Raw genomic sequence first — 24,768 nt, 5'->3', positions numbered from 1 at the left:
GAGAGAGAGAGAGAGAGAGAGAGAGAGAGAGGCAAAGATGTCAGGCCGTAGGCGCATGTACATGCAAGAACGTCTCTCGAATCGAACTTTTTCTCGAGAAATTGATTTTCTTCTAGCGTTCGTTCATACGCAAGATTGATATGCTAAAAAGAAGAAAACGTAGCAAAACTTTGGATGATTTTGTTCTCGATCTCATCTCTCTGGCGTCGAAGGACTAGATTGATGTGTGAGAGAGAAAGAGATACTAGCAAAGGGATGAAAGGATAGTTAGTGCAAAGCGAGTACGAGAAGACGCCCATAGTTGGTAGCAGACGCAACCTGCTGCGTTGGTGAAATTAAACCGCAGGAGCGTGTTCGTGCCGTGGGAATTTCTCCCCGTATCAAAATTAAAGTCACGTATATGTCTTCGACGAGTAGACTCGAGTAGCCAAGTAGTCGAAGAAGAGACGACCGCCGAGTTAAAACAAGCTGCGATTAAAGCTCGATACGTGCATGCACCGAGCTATGAAAGGAAGGCTACTCTAAAGCCACGTTGCTTCTTCGCCTTCGAAAGGGTCGCGTGGAACAAATCGAAACCGTTCGAGTATACCATATAAAAATTAAAGTCACGCCTTACTCCTTGATAAAGGAAGGGAAATCTTTAGACGTACGCGCCTAAGGCCTATACGATTCAAAGTCTTTCCTTTCTTCTTCGCTCGGCGAGAGATATCCGTTGTCCTTACTTACTCCTTTCTCTTATTTCTCGCCCTTTCTCTTTCTCTTTTTCATCGACTATATTAATAGGTATAAATATAGAGAATATATACCATAGAGAATCGTGCAACAAATTAAACAAATTCTTTATCAATAAATTAAAAAGGTGGAGAAAGAGAGGTGAAGAGAAATGGAAAACAAAAAATACAAAATATTACGGAAGTGCTATTATTTAGCTTTTTCTCTCTTTTTCCTATTGTTTTGCTTCTCTGCTACGGGAATTTGACTGGTTCCCTTCACTCGTTAAATTTTTACCGCTTAGAAAACAAAGACTAAGAAGTTTTTTACAGAATTTTTACCCCTTTTCTCTTCTTTTCCACAACTCGGTAACATCCTCTCTTAAGCTACTTTAAATGCAAAGTTTGTAAAAAAAAGTAATAATGAAAATAGAAGGTGAGATCGATCTCTTGTGATAGAGTTATTACTCCAACAAGTTTTCGCTTGTTCTTTTAGATTGTCGTTTTAAATTTAATTGATTTCGTATCGATTGTAAATGCACATAAGAAAAAGTTATAATATTTGTCGGCTCGTATCGATGTTTTTAGATACGAGTATATAGCATCGAATTATTAGTAAAAGGCGTTTTCTTTATACTTGATGATCTAAATTGCGTCGGACAATGAGACCAAGTCACGCAATTTGGCATGCAATTTGGTATGTAGATGCTTATATAACTACACATAGATATCTATGTACTTATGCGATGTATACATGGATGAATTTCGCACGGCGAGCAAAAGTAAACGGCGTGCATTAAAATTCAAAAACTGTATATTTGCGTTTCATTATTATCGACTCATGAATCATCAAGGAGAGACTAGCTTCGCAGATTATTACGCGATCGTAAACTCGTTCGACGAGTAAGAGTCTTGGGACGTTATACATAGATGTTTTTAAAGATGATTCAATCGTAATGATTCTCTTTCGCGAAAATTACATTCGAAATGTAATATCAACGTAACGTAAATGCCGTTAAAGAGGTTTCCCAGGTATAATAGATGCCCTATTTTTTTCTCTTCTCTTTTTTTTTAATGAAATGAATATCCAACGAAATAAGTTTAGTTCTTTTCTTTCTTTATTTCTAATTGATTGAAATTTTCGTTTCAGGTGATAAGGACGATTGCGTCTTTAAACAAAGATGGAGGACAAGAACGGTTAAGGGAGTGTATTATTAAGGTAATACAAGGAAAGCATTTAAATGTATTTGTAATTCGTTAAGCGGCAAAATGAAAATCTCATTGGAACGAACGTGTTTCAGGGTTCGTAATAATGCCTATGTAGTCTCGCGTCTGTAGAAGGTGCGACATACGTACACGGTGTATTCGTCTTCTTTCTCTCAGCTTTCTCTAAATGGTAGTTCGCCGACCAGTTTTTACTCGGATTACGTTTTTCCATTGGCTTCATGTGCTCCATTTCGTCTTCTTTCAGCGTTCGTTTCTCTCTCTATCGGCCCCTTTTTTCTGAGAATAACAGAGACTTCACTGGACCGACCATGGTTTGAAAGATCGAAGAGATAGTTCATCCTCAGGTAGAACAAAACTTTAACTCGAATTGTAGTCGACATGGAAATGTAGGTCACGGTGCTTCGCCAGATCCATGCGTGGTTGCTCAGAGGATAGCAGCTAGGTAGAGGTACGCGCGGGTATCCGGCATGCGTACCGCGCCCGTAATCCTTGATGGGACGAATCGATTCGCTGCGAATCCTGCGATCCTCGGTGCACCGCCGATAGCCTCTTCGCTATTGCTATAGTGTATAATTCTCCGTTTAACCTAGTCTACGACAAATTTTACCTTTCGAAAATGAAGTCCTCGATGATCATCCTTTCTTTCCCTTTAATTTTATAATTTCTCGTTTTTTTGTCCTAATTCTGTCTTACGTATAGTTACTAATTTTGAACACTTTTTTTTTTTTGGAACACAGGTAGGTATAGACGTTTTATAAAGTTTACAAATATATGATCAGAAAGTCGCTACGATGCAGCCTCTCTTTTTTGAGGCTGGTGCTAATAAATACTAGATTAGCAGAAGCAAGAGTTAGTTTCTCGTTCGACCACGGCATCTTGACGCGGATGTATTCAAAATGGTGTAATCCCTCTGAAGCGAAAGAATCACCGTACTGTGCAAGAATTGTTACTTGCAATTAAAGAGTGTTCGGATTGCGTCTGCATTTTGATGGCACTTTTGCGCTATTGTATGTTTCGATAAAATTCTACTTCGATGTTTATAACGCATCCGTTTTACATGGCTTATTTACACACGCGTATAATAAATAAATAAATAAGTAAATAAATATATTTGGAATAATTTACCTAGATACTTAGATCGATATCTGTAATCCGTATGGGAATTTTGTATAACATGGATCTCATCTCTTTTCAAACACACGCATACACGCACGATATTCGATTCAAGTTTAGCATTGCTTTGTCATATGTACTTACATAAATAAGGACATACGTTCTCGTGCCTCTCTATCTGCTACCGTCTAATTTCTTAATCAATTAATCGGGGCAAGAAGTTTGATCTATCGACGTTTCTATTAAAAGATCCGATAAAAAAGGATGAAGAAAAGGAACCGAAAGCGGTGGTTGAGCATCACTGTCAACCAACGTATCCCCACTGCTCGGGCGAACGCGCCGCGCGCCCCACCGAACCATAGCCTACAACCACCGCCACTACCAACGACGAACTCCCCTCTACACCTTGTAATGGCCCAGCTCCTCCGCACCCCGCTTCCCGCGTCCGTTGCGCGCGGCCACCAGTCTACGTCGGATGCTTGCCGCGTGCGCGTCGTTTCGTCCGACTCTGCCTGCCCTTTTTCCTTTCTTTTCCTACGCATACACCTCTCTTTATTTACGATCACGAATTTCGACGCGATCGAACAAAGAAGAAGTAGAAAAGTGTATCCTCTTTCGTTTCTCGTTCTCTCGTTCGAAGGATCCTCGAACAAGCGACGATTCGTCGTTGCTCTTTCCCTCTCTTTCTGTCTCTCTCTTCTCCCCTCATATACGTACATACGCATATCGCGTACAGAGCGAAGGGAGAGAGAGACGGAAAGAAGCTTCGCAAGAAGGAAGAGCTACGGGTCTCGTCACGACCGCCCCACAAACGTTGCGTCTTTCGGTGATTTGTTTTGACATGTGTGCATAGGCTGCCATATTGGATTATAGCGCATCGTAGCATCCTGGTGAAGGAGGATCGAAACGATTTGCGCGTCCTAAGGAAAGCTGGTGAGTAAAGACGTCGTTTCTCGCTCTTTCTCCTTTGAACTTCCATTTCTGTTGCGTCTCGTGTTCCCCTCTCTTTTTGTCTGTTTCCCTTCCTCCCCCCTCTGTCTCTCTCTTTCTTTGACCGTGCAAGGAAACAATGGCGTTTTCGTGTCGCTCGATAATGAGCGTCGGGACAGCGATCGCGATAAACCGGCGACGGTTTAATAATGTGCGCTCGAGCGCGGGAGAGTTGGCCGAATGCCACTTCGATTCGATCCACCCTTTGAAAAGAGGAGAGGATCGACAACTTTCCGAACGTTCGGACGTATTCGAGGGCTTTCTCCTAGCTGTTCGTTGGAATCGTCCAATGCTGCTCGATACTGGCTCGTGGGAAATGCAAAAAAGCGTGGCCAATGATCGCTGATCGATCTCTCTCACTCTCTTTCGTCATTTTTAACGCTCTCGACTTTCTATCGTTTATGTCGATGACTGTGACGACTTTAACGACGACTCTTTCCGATCGTTCTTAGGATCGAGAAAAAAACGCGATAGCGGTGAATCGCATAACGAATTAATGCATGCTCGTACTACCTACTGGACGACACATTTTCATCCTCGTACGAATGATTAAATAGTTTGGATTTATATTATAAGTTTCGATGAATGAAGCACATGCACGCGCTGTTTATGCACTATGCAAATACGCAGGAACATGTTCGACGACGTCCATTGAATCGATACGATCAACTCGATATTAGAAAAGTTCTCTTTCCACTAACGAAATCGATATTTAAAATCCTACCGCTCTGTCACTTTGTAGTCGCTTTGCCGCTTAAAAGATCTCACGTACACATGCGCGCATACTCACGTACAGAGCTCCGAATCGTTCTGACCCAGATTGCTGAACGTCATTTTTTTCTCCTTTTTTATAGTCGTTAATTAAGGGTCACTCCTCTGAGCGTTCGAACGTACAATTATCACGTTTAAACGTAACGAATCTCTAAACAAGTGTGTATACGTATATGTGCTCGATATAAAAGAAAATTTTTGTCGCATTATTTATATATCTATTTGTGGAAAAATGCGTATTCGTTTTACCCTCGATCACGATTTTATGCGTCTCAGATTTCTTCGTAGATTTGTCCGTTGCGTCTGATCACGTATAACTTTGCAAATAGGTTCAAAGACAGTGTTTTTCTCTACGAAATTCTAAAAAAACAAGGTATGTATGTCCGCGAAGGATGATATTTGTAAACAGGAAGGAAGAGAGAGAAATATATTCGTTGGAGTGTTGCGTCTTGTACTTCGTTTGCATGTTCAATAAAGTATACGTATATAAGTGTGTTCCTAGGATGCATATGCGTCCTGATAGATAGGAAGCCAACGGATTTACTTGACGCCGTCGTATCCATCGATACCGTTCTCTGTCGATCACTAATAATTGTACGTGGATTAGAATTAGCTACGTTTTAACAGACATTTATTACAATAATGCGAAATGTGAACCTGAAAAATTATAAGATTTATGTGCATAGAGTATCCGGTCTAACTGAGACGCGTGTAGCGAGAAACGCTCGTGCGAAGAAAAAAGCGACTTGTATCTTACTTTCTCCGTTAACGCGTATGCGTCGAAGCAATTTATACATAAATCGATATTTTCCTCTTTTATACCTCTCCAAGACTACATGCGCACTGTCGACTACACGCGCACAGTCGTCGGCAACCAGGTCGACAAACAACCAAAAAAGCAGACGATCAAACTCGACGACCAAATGAGTCGACCGTACATCGCTCCAGTTTTCGTGGTCCGCGACCAAGTGCGTACGCGCTCATATATCGCTTTCAACGTGATGCTCTTAAATTTTCAGATACATAAAATAAAAGGTATAGGATAATTCATTGTCGTGTTGTATACATTGGATTTTACCTTTATTAACAAATATACTTTTAGTTTTATAAATGTCACTGAAGAAATTTTAGAAACGTTTTCAATAGAGTCTAAAATTCGGTCATCGAAGACCCTCGCGGTATTCAGTGTGTTAATTGGTGAATTTGGAAATTCGTACGTTACGTAACGATAAGAGAAATGATTCAAGAACTCCCACGCGTATACGTCTCTCAAAAAGAGAGACGTAGGAAGAACTCTGTAGTAGCTTTTTGGCGCGATAACAAGAATATATTGTTGTTAACTTAATGTTAACATATAAAAGTAAGTTTTCTTTTTTTTTTACTCGTGCACGTATTTTATTCGTATTGCATTTGCGTATACATGTTGTTGACGTTGCAAAAGTGACTCGTTTCTTTTTAAAATCGCAGGCTTATTTTTTTTTTTTTTTCTTTTTTTGAGCTAATAACGAAAATGAATTCGTTAAGAGACGAAAGAAGGGGTGGACGAAGATATTTTTGTTGTCATTTGAAAAAGAGAGAAGAGAAAGCGAGGACCACTGGCACGATTTCGAAGTATCCTCGCGCCTTCGTAATCGCTTTTGTTTACCGTTAAGTCAAAATTGGCTGAACTCTTGCCGTCTTCGTTGAGGAGGACGACGGTGCAACCGGTTCACGAGGGCCATTATTCTCGCCTCACCTTTCGTCGTTAGCAGCGGTGCTCGCTTCGATTCGAACGAACAAAGGAAGTCATCCTACTCCTCGTACTCGGCGCACGCACGCACATATCTTTTATTTATTTATTAGAGATTGCGCCGCAGGGTTTTCAATTTTAACGCGACGATTTCTTTTTTGCGCATTATAAATCGAAAAAAAGAAAAAAGCGATCTTGAACGAAAGTTTAATCGCAAAATATTTTCTTTCTCGAAAGACATTGTTTATTTTTTAGACTTCTTCGCATTCGTGCGATTCCTGTGATCTCTTACTCGTTCGAAAATTTGAAATTGGGCCTGCTCTCTTTGAATGTGTTTATTTGACGTTTCTTCGGTGCTTTAGAGTTTGTAGACGGGCCACCTCACGTAATATCCACGTGCACGCCGCCCTCCTCTCTCTCTCTCTCTCTCTCTCTCCCTCTCTCCTGTTCTATCTCGTTCTCTCAAGACTATTCATAGCCACACGGCAAAGCGGGTCACGTTCAGTGTTTTTCAGCTCCTGGTACGCGAAACCAGAAACACAGATTGACAATGAGAAAGTAAGGCGCAGGGACAAAGGCGTCGTGTGTATGTACAATATATATGTACGTCACTAAACGCGGAATCGAAAAGATTTTATTTTAAACGTTTCGAATTATCAAGAGAGTAAAACAGGAAAGAGAGAAAGAGATCAAAACTTGTCAAGTTGACACTTTCGAGAAAATTTTTGAGGCGAAAGGCAACGCTCGATAGTAGACGCTTTGGTAATACACGGTTAAGATGTACTTTTTCGTTTTTCTTAGACGTACCTTTGACGAATCCTTTCAGTCTTAATCGAAGGAGGCTATATCGCGTTTCCAGCATCTAGCGTTTCGTTTAATCGATATTCGAGTTAATTGACGTTGCCATAATACACCGCATCTGCTACCTTTGTGCTTTTCTATGTGTTAGTTAGGGATAGGAAGGTTAAGCGTGCAATTATATGTTTTCTTATGCATTTAGTACCCAACGAATATCAAACGGAAGCTATTATTTTCTTTGAACTATAAAAAATCCTGATTTTTTATCCTTGTCGTCGCGCTCGCTTTAATTTCAAATCGATTTGTTCTTAATTAAGTTGCTAGACCTCGAATTAATTCACTTGTTCTTATATTTTCCTACATATAATTTCGCACGAAACTCTTTTCTTTTTTCATGCTATTTCTTATGCCATCAGTATTGAGACATTCGCATTTTGATATGTTGATTTTGATCTCTAAAAGATATCATGTTTTTATTCTTTTTCAGAGGGGTGCATACACCCAAAGCTCGATCATGGATTCTGTGACGATGGTTGCGAGTTATAGTTAAGGTAAGAATTTTTCCTTCGTGAAAAAATCTAAGGAGAAAAGTAAAGTAAAAAACTCGTTCGTCCGATTCAAATATTTCATTGAAAACGTTCCAGAAGAGCAAAACAAAATTTAGGGTAAACACAATTTACAGAGGTTTCGCGAGATTCGGGTAATTAGATCAAATAAACGGTCGTTTTTGGCCTTACGACTATCGCGTCTCAACTCATGAGATTGCGCCGATAACGAATGCTTTCTGAACAGCTTCTACGATAAATGAAGCTAGAGGTAGCGAGTATGAGCTATTATTAGGGAGTGTTTTAACTCCTATCGACGACTACTCGTTTCCTTTTTCCTTCTTTGATCTTCGATCGATTTCTCCTGGATATGGGGAAACGATATACACTTGTATGCATTGTACGTGCGTACGATTCTGTAAAATGAGAACGTGAGAATATTCGTACGTTGCGATTAGCGTCGCAATTGAAAAAAATATTGAAAGATTGGGAAGAATTGGACGGGTGTGTAGTGCAATATTTGCACTGAAAAGTCGGAAAAGTCAATTTTAACAGCAGCTAACACGGTACCTTAAGACCTCCCTGACCGATGGACTTCAAATTTTGGAGTACACCTTCGGTGCATACGTCGTTATAACTTATATCAGAATTAACTCAAAATCTCTTTTTTTCGTTCGTTAATGGTACGAAACATCGAGAAGCAAATGTCAATGTGTTACTATCTTTTCAACTATCGACTTTTTCCCTTTATTTTGCTACTCCTAATCAAGAATCATTTGTTTTTTTTTTTTTTTTTTTATTTCAAACGAATAGAATAGCGAAAATCATGGGAAGATGTTCAAACGTTGCCAACAATTTTTATCATTTAATAAAATTTTTAAACATGAACAGTTACAGAAACGAATAAATATATGAATTAAATTTTAACGAAAAAAGTTAGTTATTTTATAAAAAAAAATATAAAAAATTGTTAAAAAAAATACCCTTAAAACCATTTTTCCTATAGACTAGAATACCTCTTGAGAATATTTTAGAACTATTACAAATAATTTTCGTCAAGAAATATATCCAAAGTTCCTTCCTCGGATGATGTCTTTTCTTCATTACATTTTACTAGTTCGTTTTCATCGGTAGAAGGTGTAGGCTTAAGAGGAACAAGCAAATCCAGAGTTTTTTCTAACTTTTTCCAGTTATACCTAAGTTAGCTTCAATCCAGGCGAATCCTGAACCAATTTTTGTTTGCATTGTAATCAACCTTTGTAGCAAACGTTTATCAAATTTAATAAAATTATGAAAAATATCGTCTCACACAGAATTATAAAAAAATCGTTAATGAAATTTCATAATCGTAAAGAAAATTATTGAATTATTTATTATTTCCAAATATTAATAATTATACAAATATATATGAGTTAAAAAATAAAAACTGTTTAAAAGTGTAATATACGCTTACCTGAAAAGCTTCTAGGAAGCAACACAACTTTTTTAGGATACACAAAAATCGCCGATAAATATATAGTGTTTTATAATATAATTTAAAAAAAGAAAAAAAAGATAAAAAAACACGTACCATAAAATTTCTTAACTTTCGACAAAACTTACTGCTTCGTGAGTGAATAATGAATAAGTAAAGAAATTCGGTACACTATTTCTTCTTCGAATAATAAAAATTTTACAACTTTTGCAAAATTTTTGAAATTGACTTTTTTCTGGCTTTTCAGTGCAAATATCTCACTGTGAAATGGACGAGCAGATACGAATAGACAGATAAAAAGTAAAAGAGAGTTTAGAGTTTGTGGGAGACCAAGAAAAAAGGTGAAAGAAGAAAGATTGGCAGAGTAAAGAATATGGACTGAAAAAAAAAGTGAAAACGAAAAATGTCTTATAACGAATGGTAGAAGCAACGCGTTTATTGGATTTTCGCCATAAAAAGCTCATTGTAGAAACTATACGGTGTGCGTATTTACTCCGTTATTTAATGAATAGCTTTGCCGAGCGTGCGTTCGCGTTGGTTCACGAAAACGAGTTGCCTTTTGTATGATTTTTTATTTTTATCTTTTCCATGCTTTGTTTTCTTATTTTAAAGGAAAAAGCGTCTGTAAGCAAACGCGTCGAATGGATGCTTGCGAAGAGGTCGCGGTTGCTTTTCCTATCTGCTCGTTATAAATTTAGCGCGTGTGCGTAACTAAGTACCTACATCTACTTTTTAGGTTCAGTAGACTGGACTTAAAAAACGATTATATTTTACGTGGAATGAGAATAGTCCAGAGCTCTTGTGAAAATCTTTTTCGACTATCTTGCGAGTATCTTTCCGTGTGTATTTTCTCTTTTCTGTTTTTTTTTTCTTTTTATACAATTTTTCTATTACGTACATTTTTTCTGATAATCAATGTTAGTTTAAATTTCAATTACAAATTCTACATGCTCGATCTAAATATACGTACGTCATACGTATACGTTTTTTACTCTAGACTTTATCATATTCGTAAGTAATAAGAATTATTTTCGACTTTTGTATCATCTAGTCGTCAAGGCTGACAATATATTTTTCCTTGTATTAATCTAATTTACCTTAAGAAAAAGTAAATTAATATGCAAATAAAGAGCAACTTTTTTTGTCAGGAACTTTAAAAGAATAATCGAAAATGAAGAAACCTACGCATATGTGTGTGTGTATAGATGAATAGATGGATAGATAGACAGATAGACAGATAGATAGATAGAGAGGGAGAGAGAGAGGGGGGATTGAGATCGGACCATGATAAGTTTATAGGGAAGATCTTTGCTTTGTGAGTGAGTCGGTGCAGGGCACAATATCTTACAATCCAGATTATGGATCTACTACTCTCACGTTTTATTTCACGAGAATTTTCCTTCTGTATACTTTTTCTCCCATCGTCAGACCTTCCTGTGAATCTCGCGAAAGAGAGAAAGGCCAAAGTTTCACTTTGGCACTGTTCATTGTTCGAATCGACGACTTTAATCGTGGCTCCTTTTAAGGGAACACGCATTTCACTCGACAAACTTTCTTCCTTCTTTCTTATCTATTAACGTTACATTTAAATTATTAATCTTTATTAAATACTCTGTAAGAATTAGAACACATTATACACGAAAAAGTTAAATAAAGCCCTAATCGAGGAATATTGATATAAGAAAAAAGTATAAGAAAAAAGTTGCATCTGTACGTGGACAAAACGGTGAAACGCGGATGTTGGACTGCACGTGCAGTACAGCTTCGAACGGGAAGATGTCCAATGTGGGAACGGCGTGCCCTCCATCCTGGTCGAAAACTTCTCTCCTCTTCCTTCTCTCTCTCTCTCTCTCTCTCTCTCTCTCTCTCTCTCTCTCTCTTCCTTCATTTTGTAATTTTTTTCCCTTCAGAATAACTCGACATGTTCTACTTTTTCAATAAGATTAGATGACGTACAAGTTTGCAAAGTAGCATTCATATGTAGCAAGTACTCAAGTACGTGGATAAGTATGACAGACTAAATTAAATCCGAGCCTTACAATTAATACAAGTTCTGTGAGCTTTGCGTTCTTGGATTAGCCACTTAGAATTTCCATGGCCCTCTGGGATTCTCTTTAACTGTGATCAAATATTTACTTTTGTTATCTCGTCTTAACCTCTGGAATACTTGATCCAACTGCTTTAATTTAATTTTACTGCTTTATACTATTTCTTTATCGTGATTTTTCAAGTTTCACGTATCTTTTGTTCTGAGAGAAAAACTGAAAAAAAAAAGCAGAAGCATACTATGGTCAGTGAGAGAGTAGAAAATTCTCGTGTCTTCATAATTACTACGATCGTACTATCGCAAAACTGTCGTAAAATTTAATTATTCATACGAGTCTTAGTTATTCTTCTTCCACCGGTATGAAAATACATCGAATCTACGGACATTGGCCCGGAATATACAGAAATAGGACAATCGATCGTTGGGGTCGGTGACTCGGATGAATTTTCGCTCAAAGAAGAGAAGTTATTGATTGATATTGTAGCTACCAAAAATATATCGTTATTGTTAAAATGCTGTCATTTTAAGCGTAGTAAGATTTATTATAATTTTTAATTTCTTTCTATATTCCTAGCGATTATTCGCATTTTTGTTGTAGAAAATAAAAAAGCTGAGAAAAATGGTTCGCCTCACATTCATCTTATTGTGTCCGTGACATAATTATCCTATCGTTGATCGATGATTTGGAAAGTTATCGTAATTGAAGCTTAATTTGATGGCTATAATAGATATTTCATGATGAACAACAAACATGGAACTAGATTACGTATAATGAAGAGATAGATCCGTCGTGCTTTAAATAGGCCTTGATAGTGAGTCATCGGTCATCTTTAATACTTTTGACCTAGATTGTGCATTCGGTATTATGTTACGAATTGATTCGTAAGCACCCATGTATACAAGTATACCTGTCAATATGAACTATTTGTTATGAAAGTGGTGTAAATTTATTTTCTTTGTTAACGAGATATTTAAAAGTGCATTTCGATCGATTCAAAGATATTGACAAATGTTAATAAGTTTTTTCCATGATTTTTGGAATGTAAATCAATGTAAATTTATTATGTATTGATTTTTATGACAATTACTTCAAAAAATAAATGTTTTTATGGACCATAAATAACTCGTACCACATTTCCATAATAAATGATTCATATATCTGCTTAGTAGTATAAGGAATAGAACGTATTTTGTTCATTTGGTTCTTCTTTTTCATTTCTCTTCACTCGCATTTAAAGCTTTTATATACAGAGTAATTTTAAGTAAGATGATTCTACGGATGAGATGATTCGGTTTCATATTTTGTAGATATAGCTCGATTTTTAGAGATTTTTAGTGGTAGCACTAACATTATTAACAAGATTTATAAATAATACTTTTTGAATTAAGAAACTAGATGTTATTTATAATACAGAAATTAAATATTCTCATTTTTACTTGTTTGTTATATCATAATTTAATTGTTTATTATATCAGCAACTTGCCAAAAAATAATTACTTTTTCTAAATACAGTGCATTAATAGAATATTTAAAGCTTATTGAAATTAAAAAGTAAGAGATATTGATAACCAGAATCTGCCTTAGCTGGTGTAAAATTGAATTAAATTATAACGAAATTCGAGTTGGTGTTTTTTGAAATCAATAATTTTATTACTCAAATGCATTGCTCATTCGTTATTATAGACAAAACTTAAAAATTCATAATTTTCTTATTAAAAAGAAAAAAGAAAAAAAACAAAATGGAATATATATAAAAAAGTAATAAATAATTTTCCATTATTGTTTTTATATAACGAAAAGAAACTTAAGGAACCAATGTGTAAAAAATGAAAAAATTTGTTTATAATATTTGTTTAGCCTTTTTCTTGCTGGTGAATATGTAATTATACCATCACTTACATCATTCCATTTATTTCATTATCATAGTCGATCTAACCAGATTTTTTTTTTATTCCTCTTCTCTATTCCCACGTTATTTATTATTATTGTTATCATGAATCGTACTAAGAAATAATGCATCGCTTTTATCTCGCGACTTCAATAGCATCGTTATATCTATCGTTATACTAAAACTTGAATTTTTTAATTTAAATTTAAAGAAAGCACAAGTTTTTCGTTTTTCCGCACGAGTATATTTGTCAATATTAAAGAATAATATCTATTTATGACGAGTATACTTGCCAAAAACAATTAAGAGGCCAAGAGATCGGTCTTGGATGAACGTATCGTGTTTGGGTTCGACAACCCCGGTATCCGTTACATCGAGCTGGACAGACGACTCGGATAAGGCTAACGTTGCGCGATACTTTAGTTTCATACTTTCTCTATCATTACTCGTTGCGTAACTGCGGAACGCTTGACTTAACGCGGACTGACAGGCTAGTAACGACTCAAGGAAGTGAGAGGAAACAGACTACCGACACGTTGGGGCTCCTTGGGAGTAGGTACACGAAATCTATTGTAGCAATGGAACAGGGAGAACGTCTTTCTTGGACGATCAAAGTCGCAAATCGTATGCCGAAATGTACTATAATTCAACGAGAAATCGATATAGCCATTTATATAATATCATATATGTAAATGTAGATCGGCTTATTAATCGTTCTACGCGTCGCGTGTTACATCGTAAGTACAAGAAATTGTACTGCTCGTCTGTACTTTTTCTTTATCTATTTCTATCTTATATCTTTGTAAGTTTATGATCGAAAGTGATCATTCATAGCGCACGTAGTCAAGTGAATCTTTCAAATACAACAAGTTCTCTGTTTTGTATCGAATACTGCGCGTATATCTTTCTGACGATATGGCTCATCAACTCGCGGCTTTTCTCTTTCTCTTAAATTTATATTTGCAAATCCTTCAATATCACGTAATTTTAACCAATCTTTTTTTAGCGATTCGACTCGAATCTTCGCTTTTATAGATTAAATATGACCATATAATATATCGTAACATAAAATTGTTTCTATTAACATAAATGTCGTGTTAAAACTAATCAGGCAAAATTTGTTTAAAATTACTAACAAATCATTGTTACGTTTTACGAAAGTGTTCTAAATTTTCGATGAAATCGATTCAGTGATACTGTTACTTTTTAACTTCATAATTTGTTAATAAGATGGGCAATTTTCTAAACTAGTATTTCAATTTGTTTGAAATTTAATAAAAAATATCTTTATATTTTATAAAAGTTGTATAAAATTCCAATGATATCAGTTCGGTTAATAACATGTTATTACAACATGTTAATTTTTAACACAAAAGTGTTCATAATCATTTTAAAAATTGTTAATCAGTTTGAAATTTTAACATTTTCTTCAATGGTGTATCTGTTAAGCATAAAATTTTGTTATATTCATTCGACCAATTTGTTTTTATAACCCAGGGAAATTTGCGAATATATTTAGGAGATGTCATAATTCGTGTAGAATTTTAAACAAAATTGAAGAGTTTCATTTTTATCAAAATATATAACGAGGTAATGCTTATTCCGATGCCCTCGGCGGTCATGTTAAACGATAATTTAGGAAAGAACGAAAATATTCCTTTACCCTAAATCGAAATAAATGACGAGTGGATCTCCTCCTGTAATATAAACTAGTTTCAGTTTAGCAACAGCCTTTTTTATGATATTCTTCCGTATGTCACAAGATACCATTAAGCAAGAAACAAATAATAAATCGACAAGTTTTTGATCCTTACAATTCTCGGCATTGGTACTATCAAAGCCTTTGAGTACTATTTTAGAAGTAAGGCGAACAACGAGGACGTCCGTTGCTTAGAAATCCGAAAGAAAAACTGGGGAGCCGGTATTATCAAGGAAAAAGTCCAATCGAATAGATTCGAGTCAAGAAAAAATGTGCTCGGTAAAAATATACCCAAGTATTCGTTCTCGCTCTCTTTTCTTTTCTATCTTTGCTATGGAAATAGAACAATATACCTTTTGAAAGTTTCGATCTCTTTTAAACCGGCCAACCGGTTGCGTCACTTCCTTTGTTGATTCTACTTTTGTACAAGAACGAGTAAATATCCTAATAAAAGTGCCGTTTAGAAGAAAGTGGATGGTAATCGATTGTATTTCCTCTTAACGATAGTAGCGAACGTCGAAGGTTTGACGCTCCTCCGTCACGCTGACTGTCTAAACTTGGAAGAGGATGAAGTCGTAGAGACGGAAAGAGAAAGGAAGGAGGAAAGCAGTCTCCTACTAGGTTGAGTTTGAAATTAGTTTCATTCTGTCGTGGTGCTTCGCGATTTGATGCGTATGGTAGGATGGTGAGCGAGGGATCGAGTCGAAATGCAGGCCTAGGGATACGGATTAGGAGTATAGGCTGGAGGGTGCAGGTTGGAAGGTGCAGGCTGGGGAGTGCCATTCTCGTTCATGGCCTTAGCACCACTTTAACTTTGATTTATACTGGGTATTATCGATTTCCAACCTTTGTGACTATGCGCCACGTCTTCTATCTCTCCTCTATATTCGAGCAAACCTTCAAATTTAGAGAAATTTCATTACGAGAGATTTTTGCTGGATGAATGTGCTTCGAAATCGATTTCGGGTTAAAGGACATCAAAACGTACATGAAATTCTTATCAAATATAAGTATATATTTGAAACTTATGTTGATTTAATCGCATAGCTCAATTTGTTTACATGCGCTATTTTTTACGTACTACTATTATTTAAATAATATAATTTACGAATGCGTGATGATTCACAAATCGATCGCGTATCGTTTTAAGTGCGTTCTTTCTATGCGTCTACGCGTAGCCTGCGTATGCGTTTGTGAAGCCCGATCGAATATATTATACAATTGTGAGCTCATGCAAATGTGTACAAGAACTTTCAATTTTCTCGAAGATCGCTTTCGATACTCTCGAGTCGTATTTATACGCATATATGTTGTTGCATGTATGCGAAGAAGAGAGAGGGAGAGAGGGAGAGAGAGAGAGAGATCAACGAACTCCATACACTGAGACTTTCTTCTTCTTCTCTTCCTCCCCCTCCTCTTTCTCTCCTCTTTACTGTACGCGCTTCGACGATCTCAGTTCTCGTTCAAGTTCAGCAACTTTCGTTATATTCGATCGTACGATATTGCCGAGTTAATTATGATTATTTACCTTCTTCTTATTAGATGGCGTCACTGTTCCACAGTATTCTTCGAGTTCAATACATTCATTTCATTTCATTCCTTAAAATGTAAAGGCAAAGAGAAGAAAACAATCTTTGACTCTCTCGAGATGATCGTTAAGAAAAACACTCGGAGCATTTTATACGATTCGCTTTTATGTACGCGAATATACATATTTATGAAGCACTCGAGTATCGTACGAGTCGAAAGGGAACATTTAATATTCGCCCTCGTCAGATGGAGAAAAGTTATTGCGATGAAGAGAGAAATAGAGAGAGAGAGAGAGAGAGAGAGAGAGAGTCGAAGGATGCGATACGATCATCAAATTCTAGAGGCCCTTTTTTGTCCGATGTAGAAACGAACGGCGAATACGTTGCCTCGTCATAAATTATACAAAGGTCGCTGGATTAATAGCGGAAAATGTAAGTAATATAGTGCAATTTTACAATCTTACTATTAGCTTGAAATTTCATCTTTGAAAATTATTTTATGTCGATTGTATGTAGCATTAATTCGTTTTTATATTTATTTATCGATATATAGAATACAAAATTAGAAAAATAGAATAAGCCAGATAATTAAAATAACTAGATAACGGTGTAAAGTAACAAGTACACTATTCAACAGTTACATCATTAATAATTTTTTGTTTCTATCACAAATGGAATACTGAAACTATGAATAATGTGGAAATATAATAGTGACTCTCGGTATAAAAGGTATCCCGTTATTAACATACATAGACAACAAATACAAGGAGAGCTTGAATTTATAAGTACTTGAGAGATATATTTTGCTTTATGTTATTAATAGCATTTGATCTAATAGACTCGCGAATTAAAGCAATGTTATAACGGAAGCACGTAAGAAAGGAGCGCTAGTGGGAGAGATAAGAAGAAGAGAGTGAATCAATAGCGACGACTACGCGGCATTCTGCGCAACGCCGATGAAGCTTAAGCTGTCGCTTGGAAAACGGAAGACCGCGCTGAAAATCGAAGGTCAATGAAAGTACGCGTTTACAAGCCGGGGTGACAATCTTCCGGAAGAGAGAATTATCGTTTATCGTAAAATAATGCGAATAATCGTACTCGTGCTCGTTATTGGTTCGACATGTTTATCTCCTGTTGTCTCCTGGTGCAGGTCAGTGGGTCACTCTGGACAATTTCTCCCCACTCTCTCGCAATTTCGCCGATATATCTCAACCAGCGTTGTCGGGCCGTTTAGTCAGCCATTACAATTTCAATGGACGCATCCATCGAAGATTACAACGATTTCGAGATACTCGAGAATTTTTTGCATAAGCCTTCAATAACAAATATCTTGTTTGTACACGTATAATGTATTTACTACGTTATTTCTCTCTATTTTGCAAGCGAGAATTTAATTAGAATGATATCTTTCTCTATGAGAGCACTTTCATTCGAGGATCATCGTCGGCTACGATATCGTGCCATACCATCCAGCAGTCTCGGAAAATGTCTCGCAACTTTCGTAACCAAGAGCGCACTTTTTTCATTCGTGGAATCGTGCATCAGCTTTTTACGAAACTTTCTCGCTACGTTCTCTTTCTCTATCCCATTTCTATCGTTTTTTCTCTTCCTTTCTTCTTTACAGCTTTACTCGAGCCTCCGCCTCGCGCCGTAATTTCCGGCTAAACGAATTCACGTATTTATTTATGCTGTCTGCAGCTTAACAGCCTGTAAGCAGCGACGCCTAACTTTTGTGAAGAGAGGAAAGAAGAGAGAGAGAGAGAGAGAGAGAGAGAGAGAGAGAGAGAGAGAGAGAGAGAGAACTGGAAGGTAGAACGTCTATAAAGTCTGTGTCGTTATATACGAATTTCAATAAAGCAGCGATCGTGTTGATTTTCACTTTGCTAAGGAAATAGAAAGTCTTTTCAATGAAATATTTTGATATGAAAGTAAACGATTATTAAACTTTGTTCCTTCTTTCAATTTTTATTTTTTTACTTGTGTCAAAGTCGTATCTTGAAAATTATTCGTTCTATGATTTGTTTGTGTCTGTAGAAAAAAGATAGAAAGGACGAAAGAGACAAATCGTGTGCAACTTTAGAAGGAAGTATAAAAGTAAGAAAAAGAAGGAGGGAGAGAAGGGGAAGGGAGGAAGAGCGAATGAGAAAAGAGAGCGGGGAAGGAAGCAAGGCGAAGTATAGCGAGTTCCTTTCTATAAGAACGGGAAATTAACGAAGTGCTTCGTCTCTCGTGGGAGTAATGAGCGATCGCGCGAACGAGTCGGGAGCATAGCCCGAGTGCATGTGTACGCGTTCGTCCTTTAAATCTCTGGAATATATGATTTTCTTTGTCTCGCGATATCTCGATATTCCTTCGGCAAAAACAAGTAAAGAGAAAACGTACATTTTCATCAAAGTTCATATATGCCGTTTAAATTTCTTTCTTCTTTCCTGTTTTTCAAATCCGGGAAGAATCCGATCACATACATTTTCAACGCGATAAAGCATAACTGAATGCCGTTTAAAGCGTACATAGAGCTTCTTTGACGTATTGCGAGTAAATGTACGTTTCTCTGAGATGTGGTCGCATTTTGTAGAGCTAGAATGCGTTCTACTAAGTTCGACGACGTACGGACAAGGCCACGGAAAAACGTGTTCGAGTTGCTATCGTGTTTCCGTATGCAATGAAATTAAAAAAAAAAAAACTCGTGCAAGTGTTCATTCTGCAACGTTTTCCTCTCCGAGTTTTTACAAATTCTCGTAATGAAGCGATCATTATGCCTTTTAGTTGCTTAAAGTCTTTCCAAGTCGCCGGATATATTCGCTATGCTTATTTTCCTTACTCGTTTGCACGTACGTGTTTTGTTTCTGTTTTTTTTCTTTTCGAGAAACCATCCGTAAAATCTCTACTATAAGCGATTTTTGCGAAAATACGAGTTTTATCACTTCGTACGCTCGTTATACGTTGAACGATCATACGTGAGAAAGAAAAAAAGGATATGTTAAAGCGAGAAACGTTAGGTTCATTGTTCTTGAATAAAGGATAGAAAGTTCAAGGATCGGATAAAAACGGAGAGGACCAGACGCTTCTTGATTTTTTGGAAATAAACGTAGAAAAATTTCTGGTTGCGATTACATGCGATTTCCTTTTTTAGGAATACCCGTCCATCCAAATTCTTGGTGCAATTTTTCCGAGTGAACGATTTAACTTGATCCTTCTTCTCGAACGTGAAATAAGATACTATTCGTCGTTTACCGATTTTCAGAATCATCGTTTATCGATTTTCACGATTTTCGTTTAACGGATTGGAAAATACGAAGGAAAATGTATGTATTCGATTGAAAAACACGTTCATACGAAAAAAAAGGAAACAGATATGTCCATTTGCAAATGCAATCTATAGTGGCTTCGATCGTTTACCGACATCCGAACGTTAGGATGATGAAATAGTCGCTATAAAAATGAACAATATCGCTCGAAGGGATTCGGTTAATCGTCGGATGGACAAGCTGTAAACGGTTGTTGTAAAGCGGTTGTAAGCAGACAAGGAAGGAAAAGAAGAGAAGAGAGAAAAGGTTTTGGCATTGTGCTGAAAAATACAAGGTTGGCTTGTACTCGTCGTCGACGACAGACAGTTCCATCGTGGATGGATGCCTCAAATGGATAGGACATAGGCGCGTACACGGTCCGCCTCGAGGTTGCTTTCATAAAATATGCAGCTCGCAATCACGTCTCTTGAATAAAAAAGAGAAAACAGGAGGGCGAGAGGAAGCGACAAATTCGATGGCGGATTCGACAGTGCAGTCGACGATGCAGTTGACGGTTAGGAAGATGGAGAAAGAAGAGACCAACGATACCGCTGAAACTGCGACTCTCTGTTCTCCCTTCCAGGCGCATGCCACTGTCTCGCGTTGCTGCGTTTGCGAAAAATTTTCATAACTAGTCGATCCTACTGTCACGTGTCGTTGTCATAGTCGATGTCGAAAGCTTTTCTTTCACATCGAACTGCCGAGGAGCGCTTACCGAGGACTTTATCCGCGATTTACCTCGTTACCGACTGCCGCTTGATTTCTCTTCGTGGCTAATCGATCGCATCGATCAAAAATGAAAAGCAACTTCTTTCGATTCCTACATTTGCTCTTTTTTACATTCTTTTATTACTTTTAAATCACGCATCGTTGCTCCCGGTTTAGAAATGTGATAACCTGTTAACATAAACAACATTTCGGTCTAGCTCTAAGAAGGCTTTGCACGAACAATGTACTTCTCATTAAATATTTTTGGAAATGTTTGTGATATTTCGATTGCTTTTACAATTTTGTATACTTTCTTAATTCTTGAAAATTCCACTATCAACCATTATCAAGTCGAATATGTGCAGTTTTTTTAATTTTTGAGAATACCGCTTGTTGCAAGTAACGTTATTTTCGATACAAAGTTTCAAGTCAATTCATTCGTTTGTTCACATGATAGAGTGAATACACATATACCTACATGCGCGCGCACATATACACTCGTACGGACATTTAGATTCTGATATGAAAAGTAAAAATTTAAAAAGATCTTTAAATATTTCAAGTAGTTTCGGAAATATACTCAAAACAAACATTGGAATCTCATAATTAAAAGAAAAGTGCGATACTACGTGGAATAATATGATGAACGAGTACTGATCCGGTTTCATATATTTGTATGCTAATGAAAAGTGTTTGTAATTTGAGGAACTTATTGCGTCAGGGAAAATTTACATAGATTTAAAAAAATTTGGTATTTTTAAAATATAGCAATAATACCGAGCCTTTAACGACTATAAGCATATTGTATGTACTGTAAGTGTAGATACAATTAGATATACACATAAGTATATGACATTTTCCGTTTTGAATTTTTACAGAGTTAGGAATTTGATTAGTTACGTTATGGATTTTGGAGGAGTAGACCGGTACAAATACTACAAAACTTACGTCTTTTCTTATCTCATGAAGGTGTTCCAATGGATCCTGACAGATGGTTACGTTCGTAGATATGTTCCTGTATATGACCGTTTGCGACTGTACTAATAGTATCTGAAATGTCTGAAGTAATAAAAATTTGATATTGTTTTCGATAAGTAGCATATAGAAGGAAAAAGGATAGTAAATTCTCTAATTAAGTATGAAGCAAAAAATGACCCGTTGAAAAGAAAACCGGCTATAACAATCCGTCCTATATGGCGAGTTTAATATTATTTATTATTAAGGTAGCAAAGGATACAGTTTTGTCATGTGCAAAAATAATTAAATTCCTGCAAAGATAAGGAGACGCATGGTAAGACGCTGGAGTGAGAAAAAGTTTATTGTTGGTAACATTTCATCTATCCAAGTAGCAAGATATTACACGTTTGTATAATTAATCTACTAGAAAAATTTATAGCGATTCAAGAATATCATATCAAAAGTATAACATAAAAAAATAAACTCTATAAGGATTTATGATCTTATTATATTATAACACTTATATATCGATGATCACGAAAAAGAGAAAAAGGAAAAGATATTAAGGAAAAAATTTCTTTTTTTAGGTCGGACGGTCGATGTCTGATGGCGCGAGCTGGAACGCAGCGCTGGAGAAATCCTGCTCCAGAGTAAGTAGATATTCGCTCAGAATTTCCTTTTTCAGTCTTGCTTTACTAGTTTTGCCATTAGTTCTCGAGCCAGTTTTTAGTAAGATAAGTCGAAGCACGATGGCCCATTTTTTTAAAACTTCAATACATTGTAAATTTAATATTTACACTATACGATATACAAAACAAAAAAATATATTTACAAAATTTGATACATGAAGAATTATAATATCGAGATAAAACTAAAAAATAATCATAGATTTTTATAAAAAAGAAAAAAATTGTTTCCATATGTACAAGGCCATCTCACCTCAACTATTTTTGTTTCGATGCATAGCTATATTACTCCCCACAATCGATGCATTCAGCATTATCTTCTGCCTCAAAATTTTCTTTAGACTCTTGATATATAAAATCTGAAAAGTTATCATTCGAAAATAACCTTTCATAAACTTTTTACATTTGAGCTTGTCTGAATTTTTGGAAGATTACTTTTGCCTCTTGAAACATTTTCATTTTCTAATTAGTTAAACTACATCTGATGACGTATTGGGAATTGGATTAATTTCATTTAGCATTGTGTCTGTTGTGTTTGTAATGGAAGTCGTTTTATTAATAGCTTACAAATAATCAACTAAGGCAAATTTTTGTTCTCTATTTTCTTTTATATCTTCTTCAGTTACATGATGTATCCGTCGTCCTGGTTATTGTTCTTCATTTAAGAAAACGTATAAATCTTAGCAATAGATCTTCGTTATTAAAATTGATTAACACAAAGAATAAAAATTTGTCATCCCCTAAACAGTCAGATTTGTGTCGTAAGGACGTAATAATATATAATTTTATGATGGTTCAACTATTTTCGAAAAAACCGTACCATCCAACCCAAAAGTCAGGCACTAATAATTTACTTTTTTTCAATAATGTTATAATAATATATCACCGAACGAATATAAACATAATTTTTAAAGATTATATTAATATACTGTATTCGTGAAGTCATTATTTTTTGGTAAATTGTTCGTAAATTATAATTTAAAGAACAAGTAGAAAATTTTTGGACGTATTTAATTTCTACGTTACAAATAACACCTGATTTCTTTATTGAAGATAAACAAAAAGTACTATTCATGAATTCTATTATATTAATAATTGTCAGTTCTATCATTAAAAATATCTGAAAATCACGCTATATGTATCTTCAAAATATAAGACCGAGTTATCTTATGCGCAGAGACATCTTACCCGGAATTATCCTATATAAAAAAAAAGGAAAAAACAGAAGTTTGCAAATTTCTGTAAGATTGAATGATTTTCTCCATCCTTAGGGATAAATTTCACAAGCAAAGAATACCGTCTTGTAGGCATTGACAAGAAAGAAAGTGAGAAGAGGTAGGAAGAAAAAGAGAGAGGTGTGCAAGAGATTCGAGTATCTTTGATCAAAGACCGTCTCGATTGGAGTCTCTGTCGTGATTTTGGACGATGAATAATTGAGAAGAAGAGCGTCTCGGGTAAATTTTACGTTGTAAGTACTTTTTCTACTCTATGATGGGCAACGCCGAGACGAGTTATCGATTGCTATCTCGTGCTTCTCTTCGAAACAGATGCTACCTACGTTTCTTTCTCTTTCTCTTTTTTCTACCTTCACTTGAATCAATTTTCAGTTGGAAGGACTATCAAAATCGTTTTATATATTACGAGAGAATGTTAATACGAACGCATGTTACGCAAAAGAATTCTTTGATTCAAATAAAGCTTTTTTCTTTCTCACGCGAGCGCGTACAGATGGATTTTCTAAATGTTTCGACAATATCTACAAATCAAGGATCGGCATTCGATTTTGAAAAGAGATCTTTGAAAGCAAATCTATGTTAAAGTTCGTATGATTCGTAAGATAATATATATTGAAATGAAAACGTAGTGAAAAAGTTACAAGGAGAATATAGCGATATACCAACAAGGTCGATGCATCCTTCCGTTTGTTTCTTGATTCTCCTCAAATGGAAAAGAAGAGAAAGCTAAAATAGCGATGATTTTATCTTTCATCGAAAAACAAGGAATCGATACAAAAGGCAGGATGTTTCGAACGTCTCGTTAGCAGAAGTTAAACCGATGGAAGAGAGAAAGCAGAAAAAGAAGAAAGAAAGAGTAGGGGTGTAGATGGTATGGGTCTACCGGCGCCATCACTATACCCTCACCACTTTCCACAACTCCGTCGGTGTGCCGTCGCGTCGAAGCCGCGTTCTTCCGTTTTATGCGGTGCTGATTAATGCACGGCGTAACGGGTCGGATTAATTATCAGTTATTGACTGACGAGAAAGAGAGGAGAGAGAGAGAGAGAGAGAGAGAGAGAGAGATGCATTGCCGCGTAGACCAATTAACTACTTACGGGCTTTTCATCGGCTCTCGACAATCGTCGAGATCGATTCGGGGTGAATAACTTTTCCAACGAGCTTTCGTTCTTTTCCCTATTAACGATATCGTTACTCCTGAACTCTCCTCGATGGCCTATCCGTCTCGTACGTACGATCTCGAACGATATCCCTTTCATCCCTTCGCTTTCTACTATCATTTCTTGCCATCTGCACCGTGCGTAAAGAAGACCAAAGCCTTCTTCGTCTCGCCCATTGCCTTTTAATATCAAAAGAGAAGAGGGATATTTTCTC

The 24,768-nt window shown here is 36.3% G+C and overlaps 1 protein-coding gene across 8 annotated transcripts in view; it reads left to right on the top strand.

Annotated features, from left to right (window-relative positions):
• LOC127072729 (uncharacterized) overlaps positions 1-24,768 on the top strand; it is a 99,735-nt gene that overhangs the window by 31,886 nt on the left and 43,081 nt on the right. The window contains exons 2-7 of one of the 8 annotated variants that reach the window (XM_051013373.1): positions 1,861-1,929; positions 2,012-2,106; positions 2,182-2,281; positions 3,904-3,983; positions 7,826-7,889; positions 22,061-22,123. In XM_051013373.1, the coding sequence (XP_050869330.1) occupies positions 22,080-22,123 (44 nt within the window). In that variant the 5' untranslated portion in view covers positions 1,861-1,929; positions 2,012-2,106; positions 2,182-2,281; ... (1 more) ...; positions 7,826-7,889; positions 22,061-22,079. Of the gene's footprint in view, positions 1-1,860; positions 1,930-2,011; positions 2,107-2,181; positions 2,282-2,310; positions 3,984-7,825; positions 7,890-17,469; positions 17,672-22,060; positions 22,124-23,466; positions 23,628-24,768 lie in introns of those variants that run through there. The other 7 variants (XM_051013374.1, XM_051013379.1, XM_051013378.1 and 4 more) reach the window with 7 other exon arrangements.

Source organism: Vespula vulgaris, chromosome 2 (assembly GCF_905475345.1).
Source record: "Vespula vulgaris chromosome 2, iyVesVulg1.1, whole genome shotgun sequence".
NCBI classification, from domain to species: Eukaryota; Metazoa; Arthropoda; class Insecta; order Hymenoptera; family Vespidae; genus Vespula; species Vespula vulgaris.
Note: the sequence above shows the minus strand (reverse complement) of the source record. Positions and strands in the feature narration are given on the sequence as shown.